The following is a 22,631-nucleotide window of genomic DNA, read 5'->3' on the forward strand; positions in this document are numbered from 1 at the left end:
GTGATCCAAGGATATTAGAGATGCAAGATGGGTGAGGCAATATCTTCTATTGGTGACCGAGACAAGCTTTTGCATTTACACAGGTCACTGCACTCAGTATGAGAGCTAAATACAAGGTGGAGCAGATTATTGAGCTGTAGCACTCTGAGTATATTTTCCAGACCTGAAGAAGAGCTCTGTGTATGATCAAAAACTTGTCTCTTACCAACAGAAGTTGGTCCAATAAAAGACATTACCTCACCCACCTTGTGTCTCTAAAATACAGTACGGAAGGGAATTATGGCATTCAACTTTGCATTAAACGCTGGATTTTTAATCCTGTCTATTCTTTTTCACTAATAACTGTGTAAAATGTTACCTTTAGAATTCACATCCGTTTCTTAATGCCTAGTTTCTTTAGAATGAATTACCGGTATATGTGGGAAATGTGCTCTAGAGTGGGTGCATAACTGGTTGAAAAACAGTACTCGGAGTACTTACCAATGGTTGGATGTCAGACTGGGAGGATGGATCTTGTGGGGTAGTTTAGGGGTCTGTCCTGGGCATGGTAGTAGTCTGGCTGGTGGAGTGAAGAATATGCTTATAACATTTGTGCATGATTGCAAGCTGGGAGGGTTGCTAGCAGTTTGGAGGACTGAATTAGCTTTCAAAAGGACCTTGACAAATTTAGTCTGAAATCAACCAAGTTAAGTCAATAAAGACAAGTGCAAAGTGCTACATTTGGGATGGAAAAATTAAATGCATGGATACAAAATAGGGAATAACTGGTTGGATATTAGAACTGCTGAAAGGGATCTTGGGGTTACAGTGGATCACAAATTGAATATGAGCCAACAGTGTGGTGCAGTTGTGAAAAAAGGCTAATGTCCTTCTGGGATGTGCAATGTAATACACTGGGGATAAACTGATCTTCTCTGCTTGGCAGGGGTGGGGTCTCAGGTGAGTCTTGTGTCCAGTTTTGGGCTGAACATTCTAGGAGAGATGTGGACAAATTGGAGCATCCAGAGGAGAGTAACCATCAAAGGTTTAGAAAACCTGACCTAGGAAGAAAGGTTAAAAAACAAACAAAACCTCTGTGCATGTTTAGTCTTGAGAAAAGAAGACTGTGTGAAAGGGGGGCCTGACAAGTTTTCAGGTATGTTAAGGGCTGTTCTAGAGGACTGTGATCAATTGTTCTCTGTCTACTAAAGGTAGAACTAGAAGTAATGGCCTTTATCTGCATCAAGGGAGATCTAGGTTAGATGTTAGGATATCCTTTCTAATTATAAGGATAGTTAAGTAGTCATGGAATTGGTTATCGAAGGAGGCTGTGGAAGCCCTGTCTTTGGAGGTTTTAAGCAAAGATTAGATGAACACCTGTAGTCAAAGTATACGTGGTCCTGCCTCAGGGCTGGATTAATGACCACTGTACATTTTGATCAATTTTTATGTGCTGGGTGGCCCCTTTTAAAGAAACTGGCCTTTCGTCATTAATAACATTAACATGAATAAGCAACTGCTCTTGTTACCTGTTTTGCTATCTCTAATTTACCAGCCGAGCATATGAAATATTTTTAGTAGATTGGAAAATGTATATTTAGTCAGCAGTAAGTCTCTTCTATTAGCATGAAATCCACCCACTTCCTAGAGTGTCTTTGTATAGCATGGGGTGATTTATATTTGTGGGAGATGGATTTTGCCCTCCGACTTGTAGATAGGGTGTATTTAGACCACGCTTCTTTGGCTAATATTCTGGAATACCAACCCACTAGATACATGTAAACATGGATCAGATATAGACCATGTATTAAACTACAGCAATATAAAATTAACATGGCCTACATTAAATGGGTTAAAAACTGGCAAATGGACACGTTTCAATGTAATTGCAAACTGGGAATCATCACTGATGTGGTGTGTTTCTAGTGGAGTTTTGAAGAGATTAACTTTTTTTAAATCAATGACCTGGAAGCTTGCAGATGACCCAGAATGGTAAGTAATGAAGAGGACAGATTTCTGGTATACACCCATGTGGATTGCTTGGTAAACAGAGTGCAAGCAAACAATACACTTTTTTTTAATATGGTCAAACACTAAGTCATACGTGTAGTACAAAGACCATAGACCATATTTACAGGGAAATATCCTGGGAAGCAGTGAGTCTGAAAAAAACTTAGAGGTTCTGGTGGATAATCAGCTGAACGTGAGCACCTGGTGTGACACTGGCCAAAAAGGCTGATGCAATCCTTGGATATATGAACAGGGGAATCTTGAATGGAAATAGGGAGAATATTACCCCTGTATTTGGTGGTGGTGTGACTGATGCTAGAATATTGTAGCCAAGTCTAGTGTCTACATGTCAAGAAAGATTTTGACAAATTGGAAAAGGTTCAGAGAAGAGCCATGAGAATGATTGAAGCATTAGTAAATGTGCCTTATCGTGATAGACTCAAAGAACTCAATCCATTTAGCTTCATAAAGAGAAGGTTAAGGGTGATTTGATTGTTCACCGTGTAGATACTTAGACTGCAAATATTTGATCTAGCAGAGAAAGGTATAACAGAATCCAATGGCTGGAAGTTAAAGCCAGACAAATTCAGACTGGAAATAAGGCATACATTTTTAACGGTGAAAGTAATTAACCACTGGAAAATTTAATAAGGGTTGTGGTGGATTCTCCATCACTGACCATGTTTTTCTAACACATGGACTGGAAATTATTTTGGGGAAGTTCTGTGCCCTGTGTTATAAAAGAGGTTAGAGTAGACAATCAAAACCGTCCCCTCTGGCCTTAGAATCTATTAATCTGTGTTTATTTGCTCTTTGCCTCTGGAGGGCATTAATTTTTGTTTGAAGCTTTCCATTCCTGCTAAAGAGGAGCATACAGTTTCCCCTATAGTGTGAATACCAGCAGACAACTTTACCTCTAGCGGCAGTCAAGGTGTCTTATTTATTAAAATAGTATAAAGTTACAGCAAACTTGCTCTATTGTATGTTTGCATTGCTTACTATATTTTGAAAAGTTAAAGTGCAAAAGACTCCTGAACAACAAAACATTCCCCCCCCCCCCCAAAGCCATTATCTTGCTGTCGTGTTAAACACAAGCCTACCCCTTGCAGAAACAATCTTTTGCATATTAGGATCTGTGTCTTTGTGTTTTGTACCATACTTCGAATTTGAGAATTGAAACCTTGCAACTCAAAGTGCATTAGCTGAACAGCATTTAAAGTATCAGTTCCTCAAATTTACTCCCTTTTTTCATATTTCTATGCAAAGCTTTGCATATATACCCTGTATTTTCAGTTGTTAAAACAGAAAATGAAAAGGAGTACTAGTGGCACCTTAGAGACTAAACAATTTATTTGAGCACAAGCTTTCGTGAGCTACAGCTCACTTCATTGGCTGTCTCCTCACTGTGTTTTCCACTGAATGCATCTGATGAAGTGAGCTGTAGCTCATGAAAGCTTATGCTCGAATAAATTGGTTATTCTCTAAGGTGCCACAAGTACTCCTTTTCTTTTTGCGAATACAGACTAACACGGCTGCTACTCTGAAAACAGAAAATGTGATTCTAGTCTGAGACAACAATTTACACCAGCATAGTTCCTATCTTTGAAAATCTGCTATGGTGCATGCTGTTCCAATATGTTATACTGGCTAGTGAAGAGGTGCCATGCATCTTTTTTTTAAATCCTCATTAATTGTACACCCTCTGCCTCTTAAGTCCTACAGGGAGGCCAGGCAAAAAGAACACTGTTGGCTCAGTAGTCTGACACCCAGCAGGGTACTGGGTCAAGCCATTTGATTATAGACTAGAAAGCCAGAAGGGACCACTGAGGTCATCTAGTTTGACCTGTATAATACAGGCCATAGAACTTCTTTAAATTTAATTCCTGTTTTGAACTAGAGCGTACCTTTTTAAAAAAAATATCCAACCTTGATTTTAAAAATTGCCAGCGATGATGAATCTATCACTACACTGGTTAGATGTTCCACTGGTTAATTATCCTCACTGTTAAGGATATGCCATTCAAATTGAGGTCCCCTGTGATCAGGTTTTTTTCCTACACATTATAGATAGGCGCGTGAGGAGGCGGTCATTCTATTCTTTAGTGTGATTTGGTGATCTACAGCAGAAACCAGCTGGTACCCCATGAATATTGTAAATTGGAGCTATGTTGTAACAAGGTTTCAGACAGCTGTGTTGTCATGGGTTGCCTAAATTGACTTGTTTGTAGGTCAGCGGTTTACAAATTGTCTAATACGGCAGACTTATTCTGCAATTTTAAATATTCACAACAGTGAAACCAACTCTCCTTCTCTTATCTTTGTGCTCTCCCAGTCCTGGGCCATCTGTGCACTGAGTGACCTCTGGTGTAAGCTAGAGCAGTGCTACTCAAAGTGGTGGTCCGCGGACGGGTGCTGTTCCGGGAGCCATCGGCACATGGTTGGGGGGGGGGGGGAATTGCCGGTCCCCCACATCACAGCACTGAGCTAGAGGAGCCTAAAGGCTGACTTTTCCATATGCTGTTTGGTCTGCCAATGGCCCCAGAGGGGCTGGCAAGTAACTAGGGATTCCTGGGTCAGAAGGACACCCTGTGTACTGGAGGGGGGTTGCAGAGGAGTCAGTATGCCGTTTCTGCACCATCAGAATACACCCTATGTTAGCTATGGTGATTCTCAGGGCTGCTTAGCACTGGTAGTGATGTGCAAAGTAGTCCTAGAGCAACAGGGCCATTTATTCAGAGACTCTTGTCCATGTGTCCTTGTGCTGGGTTCTGTGCTTCAGTCTCGGTTTCTTGGCATGGTAATGTAGAATTAAGTCTTGGGGTTTAAAGCACTTGTAACTTTGGGAACTGCTGTGATTGCTGAGTGGCTCTATACTACTTTTATCTTGGCAGATGAAACTTCTCCCACTTGTATTCTCCTTTTCTGCGTTTGTGAGTCTTGACTGGAATCTAGCCTTATGTGAATTTAAAGTAATCTTTTTTGTCAAGATTTGGCTATGCTTCTCCCTGCTACTGGTGTTTGGTGTGAAAGAGGACAGTGAAGTGTGAAAATACAAAGATTACAGTCTTGTTGTTCAGGCCTAGAAAGAGGCCCTACATACAGCTTGCTTAGAATATTATATATTCTTTGCCCCTTTTATTTTTGCTAGTATGGAGAAAAACAAAATCTGCAGCTTATCTAGACATAAATCTGTATTTAAAGCTGGTTCGCCTCAGAGTTGTTCCTGTAAAGCTGTATGATTCCACTGCCTGCATCAGTATGTATCTCAGGATTGGTAACTTCGATGACCTTCAAGTGCTCTGTTACTTGTCTATGTGTGTTCCAGTGGAAATAGTGTGAGTTGTGCTCTTTATCTGAAGTTGTGACTCGTTAACATTGAGTTTGAAAAATGGCTGTGTGGTTTTTAACAATAAAAACAAGCCATTTTTCTCCTACTAGCTGGATTGCCTCCAATTTTTGCAAATAATTCTAAGTGGGTATATAGGGGGTGGGGTTTTTGTTTGTTTTTTTTCTTTTTTATAAGAGAGGCTGGCATTTCTCTCTCTAGTTCAAGCGTGATTAGTTTGGCCTTCTATCTTCATTTCTTAGGGAAAAGTTCTTTGTAGTCTCAGGTATGCTCTGTGGCCCAAATAATTTTTTGTGTATATCATTTTGAGGTGAATTTGACAATTATATGAGGTAGTTGGCTTGGGAGCAAAGAGGGAGAACTGCTTTTTGAAAATACTGTGTAGTGGTTCCCAACCTTTTGAAATCCCCTTTGCAGAAGAGTTGTGGATGGACTTTCTGCCATGTCTCTTGCCGTGTACTAACTTGGCTTCTGCCATCTATTCTTTTTTCTTTCCACTTTTCTCTCTATATTTATCCTCCTTCTGTCCACTAGTTTTCTTCTTATTGATTCTTTCTCTTCTGAGTACTCTTTTCCATTCCTCACCCCTTCTCCACCCCCACCTCTAACATTATTATATGTTGTTCAGGGCAGGTGTTGGTGGGGCGTGGATGTGTGCTTTAATGGCTGAGTCATGTACATGAGCGCTGTGTTTGGGGCTGCCTTAAAGCAAGAGGAACAATGGATGACTTTGAAGAAGTTGCTTATTACTTTGTCTGCAGACATGACAGCATGTTCACATTTGAGACACTGGGAGAGCAGGACCAATCCAGGTTCATGTAGCCTTTCTGCTCCCACTACTCCTCTCAACTGTCCCCAACCTCCTGGTCTAGTCTGACAATGCTTAGTCCCCCTCACTAGTCTACCCTCCCTCTGTTTGGAAAACACTGGTTCGGTGGGTTGTGGGTGTTGGCTCTTGATGTTTTAAAGCTGTTTTATCCAAGAAACTTCAGATTGGGTTTATTAATCTGTCTTTGAGGTGAAGTGCATGGGATTATATTTGAGGAGTGGGGAGTTTTATTTTAGAGGCTGTTGAATTGAAATATAACCTAGAGGGGAGAGGGTGAGATCGAGTGGACTGACCAAGAGAGAGTTGGTAACCAGAAACCACTGAGTTCTATTCCAGTGTTCTCTTGCAATGTTAGACAGTATGAAAAATAAAATACATAAAATAAAAATCTATTGTTCACCTAGCTCTAGCTGAAAGGTCACGTTCTATGCCACAGAAACTCTCACTTTTGTAGAACTGCTCAAGGAAACTTTATTTTTTCCTTGTGAAATTTTAACTAACACTTTCTTCCCCTCTGTTTTCATTTAAAAATAAATTGTTTTCTTGAGGGGAGGAAGGGGAAGATAGAAAACCTTTCAACCAGCTAAACATGTCTGCTTTCTATGGTACCTATATGGCTAAGAAACTTCCTTCCCTCCAAGCTGTGTCCTCGTTAAATGATCAGCTAAAGCCCTAGTTGAGCTTCAGCCATACGCTTGAGTCTCTTCCTATTCAGTCAGCGTAATGCTTAAATGTGCTTAAACATGTGCTTAAATGTAAGCTTATGCTTAGGATCTTTATAGAATTGGGGCCTATGGTAACTGGAGGGCTATTATATTGCACATGTTTTCTTTTTCTTTTGTTTACCTGACTCTGTCATCTCCCCAGATGGGAGTCCACACATTTCCTGAGTTAAACATTACAGTATTTGAATTTAAATAAAATTTGAATCAAGAGACGAAATGGATCAAAACAGTGTCTAAATGTGTTTCTTGGAGATAAACTTCTGAAAGCAGCAGTAAGAGGAGTTAAACATAAATTACGGAAGTCAGAACAAAATACAAAGCTGGTATTGGGGGTTTCCGGCACAAAGGAGATTCAGAGTTGTACCAGTCCACAGCTGTCTCTTTCTCCACACCTTTCCCCGTTCTACTGGCTTTTCTCAGTCTGTCTCCTCCAACACTTCCAAAGTCCATTTAAAGTTAGTGTCTTTCCACTGACAACAGTGGGCTTTGCATCAAGCCTATGGTGATAACAAGTCCTTTGTTCTCTCCAAAGCCACCTGCTTTCTGGTCCCTAGGCCTTGCATCAGCTCTGTCCATGCAACTTGGATTGGGAAAGGATTCCTTATTCCCCGTGTCCTTTGTAGCTGGTTGACCAAAGTATAAATTAGTTATACAGAAGTTAGCGTTGTAGCCATGTCGATCCCAGGATGTTAGAGAGACAAGGTAGATGACATATCTTTTATTGGACAAAATTCTGTTTAGTGAGAGAGACAAGCTTTTGAGCCACACAGAGCAGCTCTTTACATATGTTTCATGTCTGTTATCTGTCACTCTTGTAAAAAGTGACTCTTGAATTTGAACAATACATATAACAATTCATTAATTATTAGGGTCCAGATTTATGGAGATGGTTTTACTTTAGTAAGCACTTTAACTTCTTTTTATGCACAGGCTTTTACCAAGGACATAGGGACTAAATCTTAAACGAAGAGCGCAGTTGAAAATGTAGTATATTATTATCCTTTTATATAAAAGGACCAGATCCTCTTCTAAAACAAAATAGTGGCTTGATATTTGTCTTCCACTGGTTTAGCAATCGGCACTTTGCTAAATCCTTTCTGTGGCACAACTTAACACTGAATGTGGACAGGGCAGTTAGTGTGTTTTTAAAAATATGGTTGGCTGTGGTTAACTAGAGGATCATTCATGTTCTTACACATGTCCCTCCCCACAAGAAAGGGCAAAATCATATTGGTAACAGTATGTTAAAATTTTAGTTATGCAGTTTCCCAGACTAGATAAGGCCAAAGGGTTCCATGAATGTTTCTAGGAATGTTGTTCAAACCAAAAATCATCATTATATGCCGAGATATTTGCAAATATTCTCCAGAATTGGAGCTCTCTCAGTAAGAGATGCTGCATAAGTGCTTTCCATGCTCCACTACTCCCACTCAGTAAGTTATCTTTTGAGTTGTAATAGCAACACCTTTTTAGTTATAACGTATGCTCTTTTTTTCTCTCCTCCTCTTCTCCCCACCCAGATCGAATTCAGTTGCCCAGGAATATGATTGAAAACAGCATGTTTGAGGAAGAACCTGATGTGGTTGACTTGGCAAAGGAGCCTTGCTTGCATCCATTAGAGCCTGATGAAGTGGAGTATGAGCCAAGAAGTTCACGACTACTGGTGCGTGGCCTTGGAGAAAATGAAATGGATGAGGATGAAGAGGATTATGAATCATCAGCGAAATTGCTGGGCATGTCTTTCATGAACAGAAGCACAGGTCTCCGTAATAATGCAGCTGGCTATAGACAGAGCTCAGATGGATCATGCTCAGTGCCCTCTTTAAGGACCATGGTAGTTTGTGCAGTAGTTCTTGTGATTGCAGTTTCAGTAATAATGGTGATCTACCTTCTTCCCAAATGTACCTTTACCAAAGAAGGCTGCCATAAAAAGAACCATACAATGGAACTGATATATCCTCTAGCAACTAATGGAAAGAGATTTCCGTGGGCAAAAACTAGGCTTCCCAGTAATGTTATACCGCTACACTATGATCTTGTCTTACAGCCAAACCTAACAACTACAAAGTTTGCAGGTTCTGTTCAGATAACTGTTAATGTAATTCAGGTCACTTGGAATATCATACTTCATAGCTCAGGACTTAATATCACCAAGGCAACACTGAGTTCAGCAGGTTGGAATCAGGCAAAACCAGTTGTAGTCCTGGAATATCCAATACGTGATCAGATTGCAGTTGTGGCCCCTGACGCTCTACTTGTTGGACAGAACTACACCCTCAGTATAGACTATTCATCTAATTTATCAGATACCTATTATGGGTTTTACAAAGTCTCCTACAAGGATGAACATGCTGAGAAAAGGTAGGCTTATGAATAACTCTTCTCATCCCTGTATTTCTAGGTTGTTTTGTATGTACTCATGTCATAAATATAAAGGGAAGGGTAAACACCTTTAAATCCCTCCTGGCCAGAGGAAAAACCCTTTCACCTGTAAAGGGTTAAGAAGCTAAGACAACCTTTCTGGCACCTGACCAAAATGACCAATGAGGAGACAAGATACTTTCAAAGCTGGCGGGTGGGGTGGACAAAGGGCTCTCTGTCTGTGTTTTTTGCCAGGAACAGAAAAGGAATGGAGTCTTAGGACTTAGTAAGTAATCTAGTTAGATATGTGTTGGATTCTGTTTTGTTTAAATGGCTGGTAAAATAGTTGTGCTGAATGGAATGTATATTCCTGGTTTTGTGTCTTTTTGTAACTTAAGGTTTTGCCTAGAGGGATTATTTATGTTTTGAATCTGATTACCCTGTAAGGTATTTACCATTCTGATTTTACAGAGGTGATTCTTTTACTTTCTTCAATTAAAATTCTTCTTTTAAGAACCTGATTGTTTTTTCGTTGTTCTTAAGATCCAAGGGTTTGGGTCTGTGTTCACCTATGCAAATTGGTGAGGATTTTTATCAAGCCTTCCCCAGGGAAGGGGGTGTAGGGTTTGGGGAAGATTTTGGGGGAAAGATGTTTCCAAGCGGGCTCTTTCCCTGTTATATATTTGTTAGATGCTTGGTGGTGGCAGCAATAAAGTCGAAGGGCAAAAGGTAAAATAGTTTGTACCTTGGGGAAGTTTTAACCTAAGCTGGTAAAAAGAAGCTTAGGGGGTTTTCATGCAGGTCCCCACATCTGTACCTTAGAGTTCAGAGTGGGGAAGGAACCTTGACAACTCATTTGCACTTGATTCATTAATTAAAAATGATGATGGGGGAAGGGGAGCAATGACTTGGATGTGTGGTTTTTCTCACTCAGCACCTGGGCCCTGAAGTGTATAGCAAAGGAGTTCTTCAGGAGTCAGTCACTAACAGAAAATCTGTCTGAAAATGAGCAGGGTTTTTGCTTTATGTAAAAAAAGTTCCTTAGGAAATACAACTTTCCCTCTGTTTTTAATATTAATTCTTCATGTTGATAGCAATTTACACAAAGATCAGGTGCAGCGGGGGAGAGTAAAGCAGAAGTTTTCCATGATTAGAATCAACACTGCTTCAAGAATGTCTTGCATAGGTTGGTTCATTATAGTGCAGACAGTCCTTCAGTTCAGTTCTGTTACCCGGCTTGTAGATAGATATCCTGTTAGGTTGTATTAATTTAGGTCCTTTCCTGGCTTTCTCTCAAATATGTTTTTTGTGGTGGTGGTGTTAATGAGTCACTACTGCAGAGTGATTGATACTCTTAATCATGAATGTTGTTGATGGGGAATTTGTCCAAAAGACCACTTGGTCTACTTCTTACTAAGTCAGTAGACAATCACAAAGGTTGTACTAAGCACCTTCCTTCTGGTCTCCTTAGAAGTAGGTAAGTAATAAAGGTTTGATATTTTTCTCCATAGGTAGCCAGGTTGTTATAGCCTTACTCACATAAAATAGTACCCGACTCCTTGAGCAGTCTCATTGATTTCAGTGGGGCTACTTGAGGAGTAAATTAATATTGCAGTGTGGCACAAGCTGACCAATCAATAATCTTTTGCTGCCTGCACCTCTTAATTAATGATAAATAAATCCAGATTTAAAATTAAGTCTAATCCATTTTAAAAAGAAAACCAGCTAGTGTAAAGATTATTTATTTTTAGTAGAAAAGCAAGAGAGCTGCATAGTGGAAAGATGTTTTGCTGAGCTTTCGCTATTTAAAAAAAAATCTAGTTTACTTAACTAGATGATGCAGTTGATCTCCCTTCCTCTTCCCATAACACACTAACAATGATAAATTTTAAAAGGCAACACATTAAAAAATGTCAAAGTAAATGCTTTTTGATGTCACTTAAAATTAACCTGTAGAACTTATCACCATCAGGATATCATTAAGGCAAATAGCTTAATATAGACAAGAAAAGGGTTGTATACATCTTGTCATTTTAGAAGAACTTCTGCTGCTATAAAAACTGGGGTACACTTGCAGTTTATAGACTGCAACAGTACATGCATTGATCACCATCTAATAGGAAGAGTCCTCAAGTAACACAGAGTCCTCCAGTCCCCAAATGATATGTTCTGTTGTGGAACTGGGCACATCACAGTGGGTTTATGACTTTTTTTTCTTTCTAAAGCACCTGGCTTTTGAAGACAGAGGTCTGGTCTAGATACCATTGGTTTGTTCCAGTTTGGCTGTGTCTGGCTGGCCAATTTTTTGAACGGTCAAAACAAGTTCCATATTTTCCTACTCGGAAAGAAATCTTATCCATAAACATCAAGGAGAGGATATTCATACGCATATGGTGAAACTCCCTCTCTGGAGGTTACCTGGTAACAGATATTTTTCCCAGTGTTGTAGCCAGCTGTTGATCTTTCTTCCTTATTCTTTTGGCTTTGAATTAAAATAACAAAGATTTGTTATCAATAGCATTCTCATGCTAGTGAGCCAAAGATCACTATAATCTGAGTTGTCCATCACATCAAAATATCATACCTGAAAGATTAAATAAAATACACTGCCACAAGAAGAAGCTGAGAACACAGGCATTACAAGGCAATATATGAAATGAAATAAAATAACTGCAGTCAGAGCTTAGAAGGCAAAATTCATTTATGCCAATAATTGTGGGCAATGGGTTCCATTTTGCTTTCATTTTCTATTCGGTTCCCTTTCCAAAAAGCCTCCCTTCATTCTCTACATTTAATTTACTTCATCATTATCGTTTTTAAAAATGCAGGCTTTTGAGGGGTGAAACTGACCTGTGTTAGTGTGTGAATGATAAATTAGCTCTCTACATTCAGATGCTGTGTTTATCAGGCTGACATCAAAGAAAACAAACCATTTCCTGATCTCTTGAGAGGGAAGGAGATAGAATTTTCTTCCCTCACCCCCTGTTGGCATTTTCTTCCTGTTGAGGATGAGGGGATAGGGTAAGTTGTCTGTTGAAACATTACCATGCATTCAAAAACATGAGTCAGACCCTGAAAAATCTTTTTATTTTTGAACCCCATATATTCTGGGTTATTTTTTTTCTTTTGTTTTTGAGATCTGGGTTTCATGTCTTTCAAGCTTTATTCCACAGCCATGAGAGCGAGAAACCTACTTTTAAAAAAAAAAAAAGTTGAAATTCTCACATAAACGTATGACTCCAGGAGCAGGGGCTTTCAGAAGAAGGCCAGATAACACAAGTCTTATATTTAAAATCTCAGCAGTTCTTAATCCTACAGTTTTTCTGTTGAACTAAACAAGAAGAGCCAAACTCTGAAAGCACTTCTCACAAGATTGTGCAGTGTCTTAATGGCAATCAACCTACACGCTTTAAGAAACTGATACAAGTAGGTGTGTCAGTAAGAGATTTAAGTTAATGGACAATAAAATGTAGTGACTTTCCAAGGCTTGTCTGTCTGGGTCAGAAGAAAGTTCAGAGAGGCAGCTTTGGAAAAGGTCACCACTCCTGATTAGCTGCACAGACGGTTGCTAGTGCCAAAGAAGTTATGGGGGGCAATATAGCTGTAAGAGGAAACAGATGTGTGCCTGGAGGAACAGGAAGGAGCCAGTGGGTAGACTTGGAAAGAGCCACAAGATTGAATCAGAATGTGACCCTTTTTTTAGAAAGGACTCTGCAGCTCTTCCACTTTCTGGGTGAACAGCCTGATGATAGCTACTACTGTACCTTCATGTTGTCACAGCATAGCTGTGGGATTTAGGAAAGTGTGTAAATTGCTATCAGTAGAAGGTGTGATGTCTGTGTTGGGGACACGCTTTCTCGACCACTCTGAAAGATCGAAAGGAAGATAGAAAGAAAAAAGTATTTTGGTGCCATGTTTGGAAGATGTGTTGCAGTCTCCTATTTGCTAGTCTCCACCAACATTTATTGGGCCTGGCGAAACAAAGATTCTAGTCAAATGGAGTTGAACAGGATTCCCTCCCTGCCTCTGTTTATGTGTTAACTTTGTAGTGTAGATGAGCTCTTTAAGTCAGCTTAACTACATCTCTCAGAGCTGTGAAAAATTTCACACCGTGTGCAATGTCATTAAGCTGACCTAAGATCTGGTGTAGATGCTGCTTGGTCAATGGAAGAATACTTTTGTCAACCTAGCTCAGCGTTTCTCAAATATAGCCACCAGGGAGTTTCTCTGTGGTCACAAGAGCCTCCTGGGTGGTGATGGGGGGCAACGCATCAGTCCCTCACTTCCTGTTGCTCCTGGATGTGCTGCCCTGCACCACTTCTGAAGACAGGTGGGGCATGATACTGAAGGAGCAAGGTGGGTTCTCTACCTGTGAGGGTTGGTGGGGTTTTGGCTTCAGCCCTGGAGTGGTTGGGACTTAAGGAGCCTGGCTTCAGCCCAGGGCTCCAGCCACCAATATCCAGCTCTGGTTGCAGGGTTTCAAGCACTGACCCCAGCTTTGGTCACATGGCCCTGACCTTCAGTCATGGGGCTTCAGGCTCTAACCCCAACAGTGCGGTGACTGGCTGTGATTCCTGGCGCTGATCCCGGGCTGTATGGTGCCGACCCTCAACCCAGGTGGCGGGTGCCTGCCCTGGTTGCTGACCCTTGGCTCTGGTGGGTGCTGGCCCTGGGCACCAGTCCTGGGTGCAGATCTCCAGCCCTGGTTGTGTGGCAATGGGAGCTGACCCTGGGCTCTGGCGGGTGCTGACCTTCAGCCCTAGCTGTCTGGCAGCAGGCTTCTGCCCCTAGCCCCAGCCGTGTGGCAGCAGGTGCTGGCCCCAGTCACTGACCTCTGGCCATGTGGCAGCAGGCACTGATCCCTGGCCCTGAGCACAAATCCCCAGTCCTGTAACGCAGCAACTGGTGCTGAGCCACTGGGCTCCAGTAGGTGCTGGCCCAGGGTGTTGACCCTCAGCCCCGACGCACAGTGGCAGGGTCTCCCATCTATCCCCCCTGGCCTCCGCTGTCTCCCCAAGCCCTACATCCATCCTCCATGGCCCCTGCTGCTCCCCATCCCTCCATCCAAGTCTTAATTTGCCAGGACTACTTGTGAAAAGTGATATTAACACAGATACAAGTATCACTTTTCTTAGCATTATTTTTATTATCTAGTACACAAACAATCCCTACATAAATAAATTACAATGATTTGGACATGTATATGTGCATATTTATTAGGGCTGTCGATCAATTGTAGTTAACTCACCTGATTAATCGCAGTTAATTTTTTTGAGTTAATTGCAGTTTTAATCACACTATTAAACAATAGAATTCCAATTGACATTTATTAAATATTTTTGGATGTTCTACATTTTCAAATATATTGACTCCAATTACAACACAGAATATGAAGTGTACAGTGCTCACTTTATATTTTTTATTACAAATATTTTCACTGTAAAAATTAAACAAAAGAAACAGTATTTTTCAATTCACCTCATACAAGTACTGAAGTGCAATCTCTTTATCATGAAAGTGCAATTTACAAATTTAGATTTTTGTTTTCTTTTGTTACATAACTGCACTCAAAAACAAGAGTGTAAAACTTTAGAGCCTACAGGTCCACTCAGTCCTACTTCTTGTTCAGCCAACTGCTAAGACAAACAAGTTTGTTTACATTTACAGGAGATAATACTGCCTGCTTCTTATTTACAGTGTCACTTGAAAGTGAGAATAGGCTTTCGTGTGGCACTTTTGTAGCAGGCATTGCAAAGTATTTATGTGCCAGGTATGCTAAACAATGGTATGCTCCTTCATGCTTCGGCCACCATTCCAGAGAACATGCTGATGATACTAGTTTTTTAAAAAAAAAAATGCATTAATTAAATTTGTGACTGATCTCCTTGTGGGGCTGAGAATTGTATGCCTCCTGCTCTGTTTTACCCTCATTCTGCCATATATTTTATGTTATAGTAATCTTGGAGGATGACCCAGCACATGTTGTTCATTTTAATAATGCTTTCACTGCAGATTTGACAAAACGCAAAGAAGGTACCAATATGAGATTTCTAAGGATAGATATGGCATTCTACTCAAGGTTTAAGAGTCTGAAGTGTCTTCCAAAATCTGAGAGGGACGAGTGTAGAGAGCATGCTTTCAGATGTCTTAAAAGAGCAATGCTCCGATGTGGCAACTACAGAACCTGAAACACCAAAAAAGAAAATCAACCTTCTGCTGGTGGTATCTGATTCAGATATGAAAATGAACATGCGTCAGTCTGCACTGGTTTGGATTGTTATCGAGCAGAACACTTCATCAGCATGGACTTGTCCTCTGGAATGGTGGTTGAAGCATGAAGGGACATATGAATCTTTAGCACATCTGGCACATAAATATCTTGCGACGCCAGCTATAACAGTGCCATGCGAATGCCTGTTCTCAATTTCAGGTGCCATAGTAAACAAGAAATGGGCAGCATTATCTTCTGCAAATGTAAACAAACTTGTTTATCTGAGCGATTGCCTGAACAAGAAGTAGGACTGAGTGGATTTGTAGGCTCTAAAGTTTTACATTGTTTTATTTTTGAATGCAGGTTTTTTGTACATAATTCTACATTTGTAAGTTCAACTTTCATGATAAAGAGATTCCCATTACAAGTACTGCAGTGCACAATTGAAAAATATTATTTTTTACAGTGAAAATATTTGTAATAAAAATTAAATATAAAGTGAGCACTATACATTTTTGTATTGTGTTGTAATTGAAATTAATATGTTTGAAAATATAGAAGACATCCAAAATATTTAAATAAATGGTATTCTATTGTTTAACAGCATGATTAATCATGATTAATTTTTTTTAATTGATTGACAGCCCTAATATTTATTTTTTCTTAAAGTTAATTAAGTATTTTAGGAAAAAAATGTCAGGGCAGCCACCAGCAACAGTTGGTGGCTGCACTGAGTCAAAATTTGTTGAGAACCTCTGTGCTGTCACCTCTTAGAAAGCTGGATTTACTATTGCAATGGAAGAAAACCTTCCGTCAACTTAGTGTCTGCACTAAAGTAGTTTGTGTCACTGTAGCATTTCTAGTGTAGACGTACCCAAAGACATTGACTGGGCCAGCAGTTGTCCACAAGTCAGTGACAGGGAGGGGAACAATTAGATAGGACCTGGAAGTGGCTTTTCCTGTCTGGTTGAAAGTTATGGATGGACAGAAGCAGTCAGTCACCCTGTCTGCCAGTGGGGCATGAAGTTTATTCGCATTGTTAGACACTTCAAAATAGAAGTGCCGGTACATGTTTCTTACTCTTCTTTTGGGCTATGTACTCTTAGGGATATATGAGCTTTTCAGTACTTGGTTGTTGGGACAATTGTTTACTGATAATGTGCCCTGTATTTCAATCTAATCTGTTTATAGTTTGATGCATTAGCCAAACTGTATCTTCTGACTGCATTATGCTAGAAAGAACATTGAATAAAAATTACATTGAAAAATCTTCTGAGACTTAAACTGATGACAGGCCTTTCTTAAAAGTGTGCTTATTCTATCCTGACAAATCATGGCTACCTCTCTGTTCCCAGCTTCTCCCAATAAAACTTCATTCCATTCCAATCCTCAAAGTAACCATTCTTGATTTATTAAAGAATGGTAATACCAACTCTTATATTTTTTAACGTGTCTTTTCTTTTCATTAGATGGCTTGCAGCAACTCAGTTTGAGCCTCTGGCTGCAAGGTCTGCTTTTCCATGCTTCGATGAACCAGCATTTAAAGCCACTTTTCTAATTAAGATCAAGAGAGATGAACAGCACTCCACTCTGTCAAATATGCCAAAGGTACAGTTATGCTCTTCTAATGCACGAATATTAGAGGATGGATGTGTGTCTTTTAGGTGCTCTGTATTAAAAGTACTCTGAATCACTTTGTTAATTTGTGTCACAAGAGAGCATAGATGACCCAGACAGGGGTCTGTGCAAGACACCATACAAACATGTAATAAAAAGGCTGACTTGCTCCAAAGACCTTACACATTTAGATTTAGAGTGTATCCCAGATCAGATAACTGTTTAGTGTACTACATGGTACTGGATGTACTATAGGAATGTTGAATGGCTACAGCCAGCAGTTGGACTGAACTGGCATGGGACTGTATATCTACATGCACTTCGGTTGTTGCACCACTCTCTTTCGAACTTAAGATTCTTCTTCGAGGTTTGGTCCATGTGGATCCCATTTATGGTGTGCATGAGCACAAGATTGAAATCTTCTGTTTTGCAGCATCCATTGGGACAGTGCCTGCACATTACATGTCCTTGTCCTTGTGCTCCCCAACACAATCGCATATAGACAGTGATGAGCTGCCAAAATCTTAACAATGGGTTCCCTCCTCACCCCACGAGGGGGTCGTTGCCCACCCCCGCCACCCCAGGACTCCTGCCCTATCCAACCCCCTCCCCTGTCCCCTGACTGCCCCCAGAACCGGGCAGGAGGGTCTTGTGGGCCACCGTAGTGGGTGCCCACCTCACCCCTAAGAGTCAGAGGCACCTGCCGGGGGTGGGTGAGATGGGGAGTCCCAGCAGTGCTTACCTGGGGCAGCTCCCAGGAAGCATCCGGCAGGTCCCTCTGGCTCTTAGGGGTGGGGGAGCATAGCTGGGGGGGAGCAGCTACTCCCCCCCCTACTGATCACATCAAAAGTGGCGCCTTAGGCGCTGACTCCGTGGGTGCTCTGGGGCTGGAGCAGGGCTGCACGTTCAGGGGAGGAGGCGGAGCGTAGGTGAGTCGGGGGTGGGGCGGGGCGGGGAGCTGCTGGTTGGTGCTCTGCACCCACCAAATTTTCCCCTTGGGTGCTCCAGGGCTGGAGCACCCATGGAGTCGGTTGTTGCAGAACAACCGGTTCTAAAAGGGCTTCTAAATTTAACAACCGGCTCTAGCGAACCAGTGGGAAACGGCTCCAGCTCACCACTGCGTATAGAGCAGAGCATCCCCAACTATCTTTCAGTTCCCAGTTATTGCCTGCGGCAGCGAGGTAAAACTTGGTAGTGTTTGCTTGCTACCTCCTAGCAGCCATCCACCAGCTTGGTTTGTAAATATTAGATAAATTAGCATAGTGATGAATTTCTGCCCTGTTGGCAGTCTAGTTGGTTTTGTTTAAAATCTTCCCTTTCTTTAGATTACTACTTGGTGCCAAGGCACCTTGCCACCTAATGGCTGAGCCTAAACTCCTTCTCTTTGCTGTTCACTCATTCTTTCCAGAATCTAGCAGAGGCCCTGATGCAGAAGTTCTTCCCACCACTCTTCCTAGGAATTCCTCAAGCACAGTGTCCCTTAGATTTAACCTCCAGAACTCCTAACTCTCTCTTCCTCCCCACCCACCCACCCACAGCATCCTGACATCCTGGGTAGACTTCTCCTTATACCTTCTCAGCTATTCTGGGCCCCTTATATACCCTCTAGGTGCTCCTCTGCCTCTTGCTCTACCTATAAGTGATCTAGATCCACTAGATGCCAGTTAGGTCCGTTGCTAGATCCCTTGATGAAGTAGACATCACAAGAGAATAAGAATATGAGTAGGGTCAGATGCTCAGGAGGAAGAATCAGAAGATGACTCCTTCCAAGATCCCCAGGAGACTCCTCTTAACCCTTTTCAGCTGAATAATCCTGAAGATCTATCTTCCTTCTCTCTGGATGACATGGTGACATCCCCGCCAATATCACATTCTGATGACTTCAAGCCCTTTCAGGAATTGTTGGGAACGATAGCAGACACTCAGGACACTGAATTATCTGTAAGGGAGAAAGCACATATGTTATGTGATACTACCCATTCTGATTTCCCAGGCAGATTGGCAATGCGAATAAATGAAAGCATCCAAGAGCCTGTAAAATACCGATAGCAGGTTCAAGCCTTTATTTCCAACATCAAAATGAGCAGAGAAAGATACCAAGTCACTCCAAAAGGATTTAATGACTTCTAACTCCCTCATGGTATCTGCAGTAAAGGAGAGATCCAAGCAGATAGGACCACACTCCTAAGAACAAAAAGCCCAAGAGTTTGATCTCTTAAGTAGAAAGGCCTACTTTCTGGCATCTTCTTCAAGGGCAAACAGCCGCTATAAAACCCTGTTTGCTAAATATGACTACCTAGCCTGTGACAAGATCTCATTCATTGATGAGCTCCCCAGAAAGGAGGGCTGATCTCTAATAAGATAGTTAGGAACACCCATAATCTGTGTGTCACTAAACCTCTGACTGCCGGAAGCTGGGACTGGACAACGGGATGAATCCACTCAATAATTACCATGTTCTGTTCTCTCTCTCTGAAGCATCTGGCACCACTTCTGTCTTCAGACACTCTACTGGGCTAGATGGCCCAGTGGGCCATTGGCCACACTGGGTCAGACCATTATGTTCTAAAGTGGAAGAATTTTTCCATCTGGGCTTCATAACAAGATCTCAACCCATTACAAGCTTCTATTCCCAAGTGTGTAGATCATAGCCTACAGTTCAAGATATGAGGCTCACCATCAGCTCTGTGAGGGTCCATTTAGCAGTCATTTCAACTTGTCACCTTCCTGTTAAAACTTTTTTATATTGTGTTCTCTCATCCCATTGTTTCAAAATTTCTAAAAGCACTGTTTCATGCACCCTGAATCGTCTCCTATCCTGGGACCTTAATGTAGTTCTTACGGGCCTCATGGAAAGCATATCCAAGTCCTTACTTCACCAACCTAGTCAAAACAATCTTCCTAGTGGCTATCCCCTCAGCCTGGAGAGTTAGTGAGATTCGAGCACTAACAGTAGGATGACTTCTCTTGCCTCCCCAGGGTTAAGGTGGTGCTGAGTCCCCACCTTAAATTCCTACCAAGATGGTGTCTGATTTATCATTTAATCCAAACCAACAACCTCGCTATCTTCTTCCCCAAATCACACTCAGGCTTAAGAGAAACCAAGTTCCATACATTAGATGTTTCCAGTGACCTTCTTTTAGACCAAACAAAGCCATTCAGTTGACCCCCTTTATCTGTGGTACTGGAAAAGGCTGCAAGAAATCAGGCCATTTCTTCCTAGGGATTATCCAAGTGGACCCCGATGCATTACAATGTTACGAAATAGAAGATATGCCCATTCCCACAGGCATCTGGGCCCACTCAACTAGAGCCCAGGCAACCTCTTCAGCATATCTAAAATATTCCTATGCCTGAGAGATGCTGGGCAGCCATTTGGTGCTCAGCCCCCTACTTTTACCAAACATTGTGCCCTGGGTTTGGCAACTAGATTAGATGGCAAATTTATATGCTGCTTCTCTTCTCCTGAGCTCCCTAGATTAGTCAGCAACTGCTCCTCCTCCTGGCTCCTCTGTTCCCAGATTGGTTCCCTCCATCTGCCCTTGCACTACCACCCTAGCTTGTCTGTCTTTCACTGTGGTACTTCTGCCAAGCTGTAATTAGTCCTTTCTCCCCCCACCCCCACGCCATTCCCAATTTTGGGGGGGGGGGGAGAGGAGGGGGCTATTTCCTTTTTTTTTTTTTTTTTTTTAGGGACAATTGAATTAAGCAGACACCTCCTATTACTCCCCCTGCCATCCCTTATTTAAAATCAGCGGTGCACCAATTGCTCCCTGCACCTTGCCACCTGGAATGTGCAGTTTGCTAACCTCTAAAAACAGCATTTTCCAGGTTCCTTTTCACTCAATATGAAAAAGGTGTTAATGAGAATTGGGTAGTAAAGTCCCTCACTTAGCACTGAGAATCCACTTTGAGGGCATGACAAAAGAAATAAAGTAAGTAAAATAATCAATTCACTAATGAAATTGTCATCTAAAAAAGAATTATTCACTCATCATTCATGTTAGATTGGCTCCTTGTAATTTGAAATATAATACTTTTTGATTTCTGAACTGAATAATGGTTATGTTTCTGAATATGCTATTTATATTAGTTGATTCTGAATTTTGCGTTCTGTCAAGAATACTTGCCATCTTGTGCATATGCATTACAAAAGTCTTTTAGTTATACAGTCCCATACGATTTCTTAAATGTACAGTACATTACATTTAGTACGACAGGTTCAGTGACTTTTCACTCTGATTTTGTAAGGACATCTATGCAGGCTCCCTATAAGGAGCTCCAAGTTTTGTATACTAACTTATTGCCAAGGAAAGTAGTATCTTTATTAACTTAGATTTGACAATTTAGGCCCAGATCCTACCAACACTTGAGCACATGTTGAACTTCAAGTCCATCAGATTTCTCAGGATTTAGGGATCATGGTGGATAACCAACTGAACATAGCTACAGCATTACATTGGGAGCTCTAGAGGACTAAAGTGAATCTTGGCTGCATAAACTGTGGAATGTTAAATAGGAGCAGAGGATTGGCATTCTCTGTGTATAGCACTAGTGAGACTGGAATACTGTGTCCAGTTCTAATGTCTAAACTCTTACAATTTTTTGACATCTTTTTGTTTGCTATAAGGATGATTGGAGGCCTCTGGGAAAACCCAAGTTAAGTCTCTCATCATAAAGAAGCTCAAGCATTTAATGTATCCACAGGAAGGTTAAAAGGTGACTTGATCAAGTCTATAAATAGTACCTACATGGGGAGAAGGTTTCAGAGAAGAGTACTCTTTCAACTAGCTGATGAAGGCATAACAAGATTTAATGGCTGCAAGTTGAAACTAAACAAATTGAGGTTGGAAATAAAGTGTAAACTTGTATGTGAGGGCATTTAGCCATTGAAACAATTTACCAAGGGGATGTGGTAAATTCTCCATCACTTGATGTCTTTAAGGTAAAACTGGATTGTCTCAGAAAGACACATTCTAATTCAACCAGAAGTTGTGGGCTTGGTACAGGAATTATTGGGTGAAAATATGTGGTCTCTGTAACGTAGATTATACTAGAGGGTCATAATGGTACCTTCAGGCTTAAAATTTATGAGATTAAGGCTGAAAGTTGATGTGTTTTCAGAATCAGGGCCAAGTTTTCTTGCCTGACAAACAGGGAATACATTATTTCAACGATGTTGTTCCTTCTCTTCCACCCCCCCCCCCCCATGAACTATACAGTTTCATTCAGTCAGCTGTGCAGCCTAATGTAGGCACTATGCAGAGGATAAGGCAGATAACTCAATTTTATGGCTACAAAAGCTGCCTAAAATAACAGATATATCCCCAAACCTTCACTGTTCTATGTTGTCAGTTAATCTGTAGTATGCTGTGTACTTTTCTTATAGGATTTTCATAAACTCTGTCTGGCATGCAAAGTAGACCTGGAAAATGTTAGCTTCATCATAAGTACATTTTGTTACATTATGAGCAACTTGCCTATGTATATATCTTGGGGTTTTACATGGCCACTAGTATCTTAGCACCTTAAAACACAGTCAAACCTCCGGGA

The 22,631-nt window shown here is 41.2% G+C and overlaps 1 protein-coding gene across 1 annotated transcript in view; it reads left to right on the forward strand.

Annotated features, from left to right (window-relative positions):
• Positions 1 to 22,631, forward strand: part of LNPEP (leucyl and cystinyl aminopeptidase) — a 103,239-nt gene that overhangs the window by 44,987 nt on the left and 35,621 nt on the right. Inside the window, exons 2-3 of the mRNA XM_073344573.1 lie at positions 8,410 to 9,250; positions 16,931 to 17,069. Of these exons, the coding sequence (XP_073200674.1) occupies positions 8,410 to 9,250; positions 16,931 to 17,069 (980 nt within the window). The remainder of the gene's footprint in view (positions 1 to 8,409; positions 9,251 to 16,930; positions 17,070 to 22,631) is intronic.

The sequence above is a fragment of the Lepidochelys kempii genome, chromosome 5 (assembly GCF_965140265.1).
Source record: "Lepidochelys kempii isolate rLepKem1 chromosome 5, rLepKem1.hap2, whole genome shotgun sequence".
Classification (NCBI taxonomy): Eukaryota; Metazoa; Chordata; order Testudines; family Cheloniidae; genus Lepidochelys; species Lepidochelys kempii.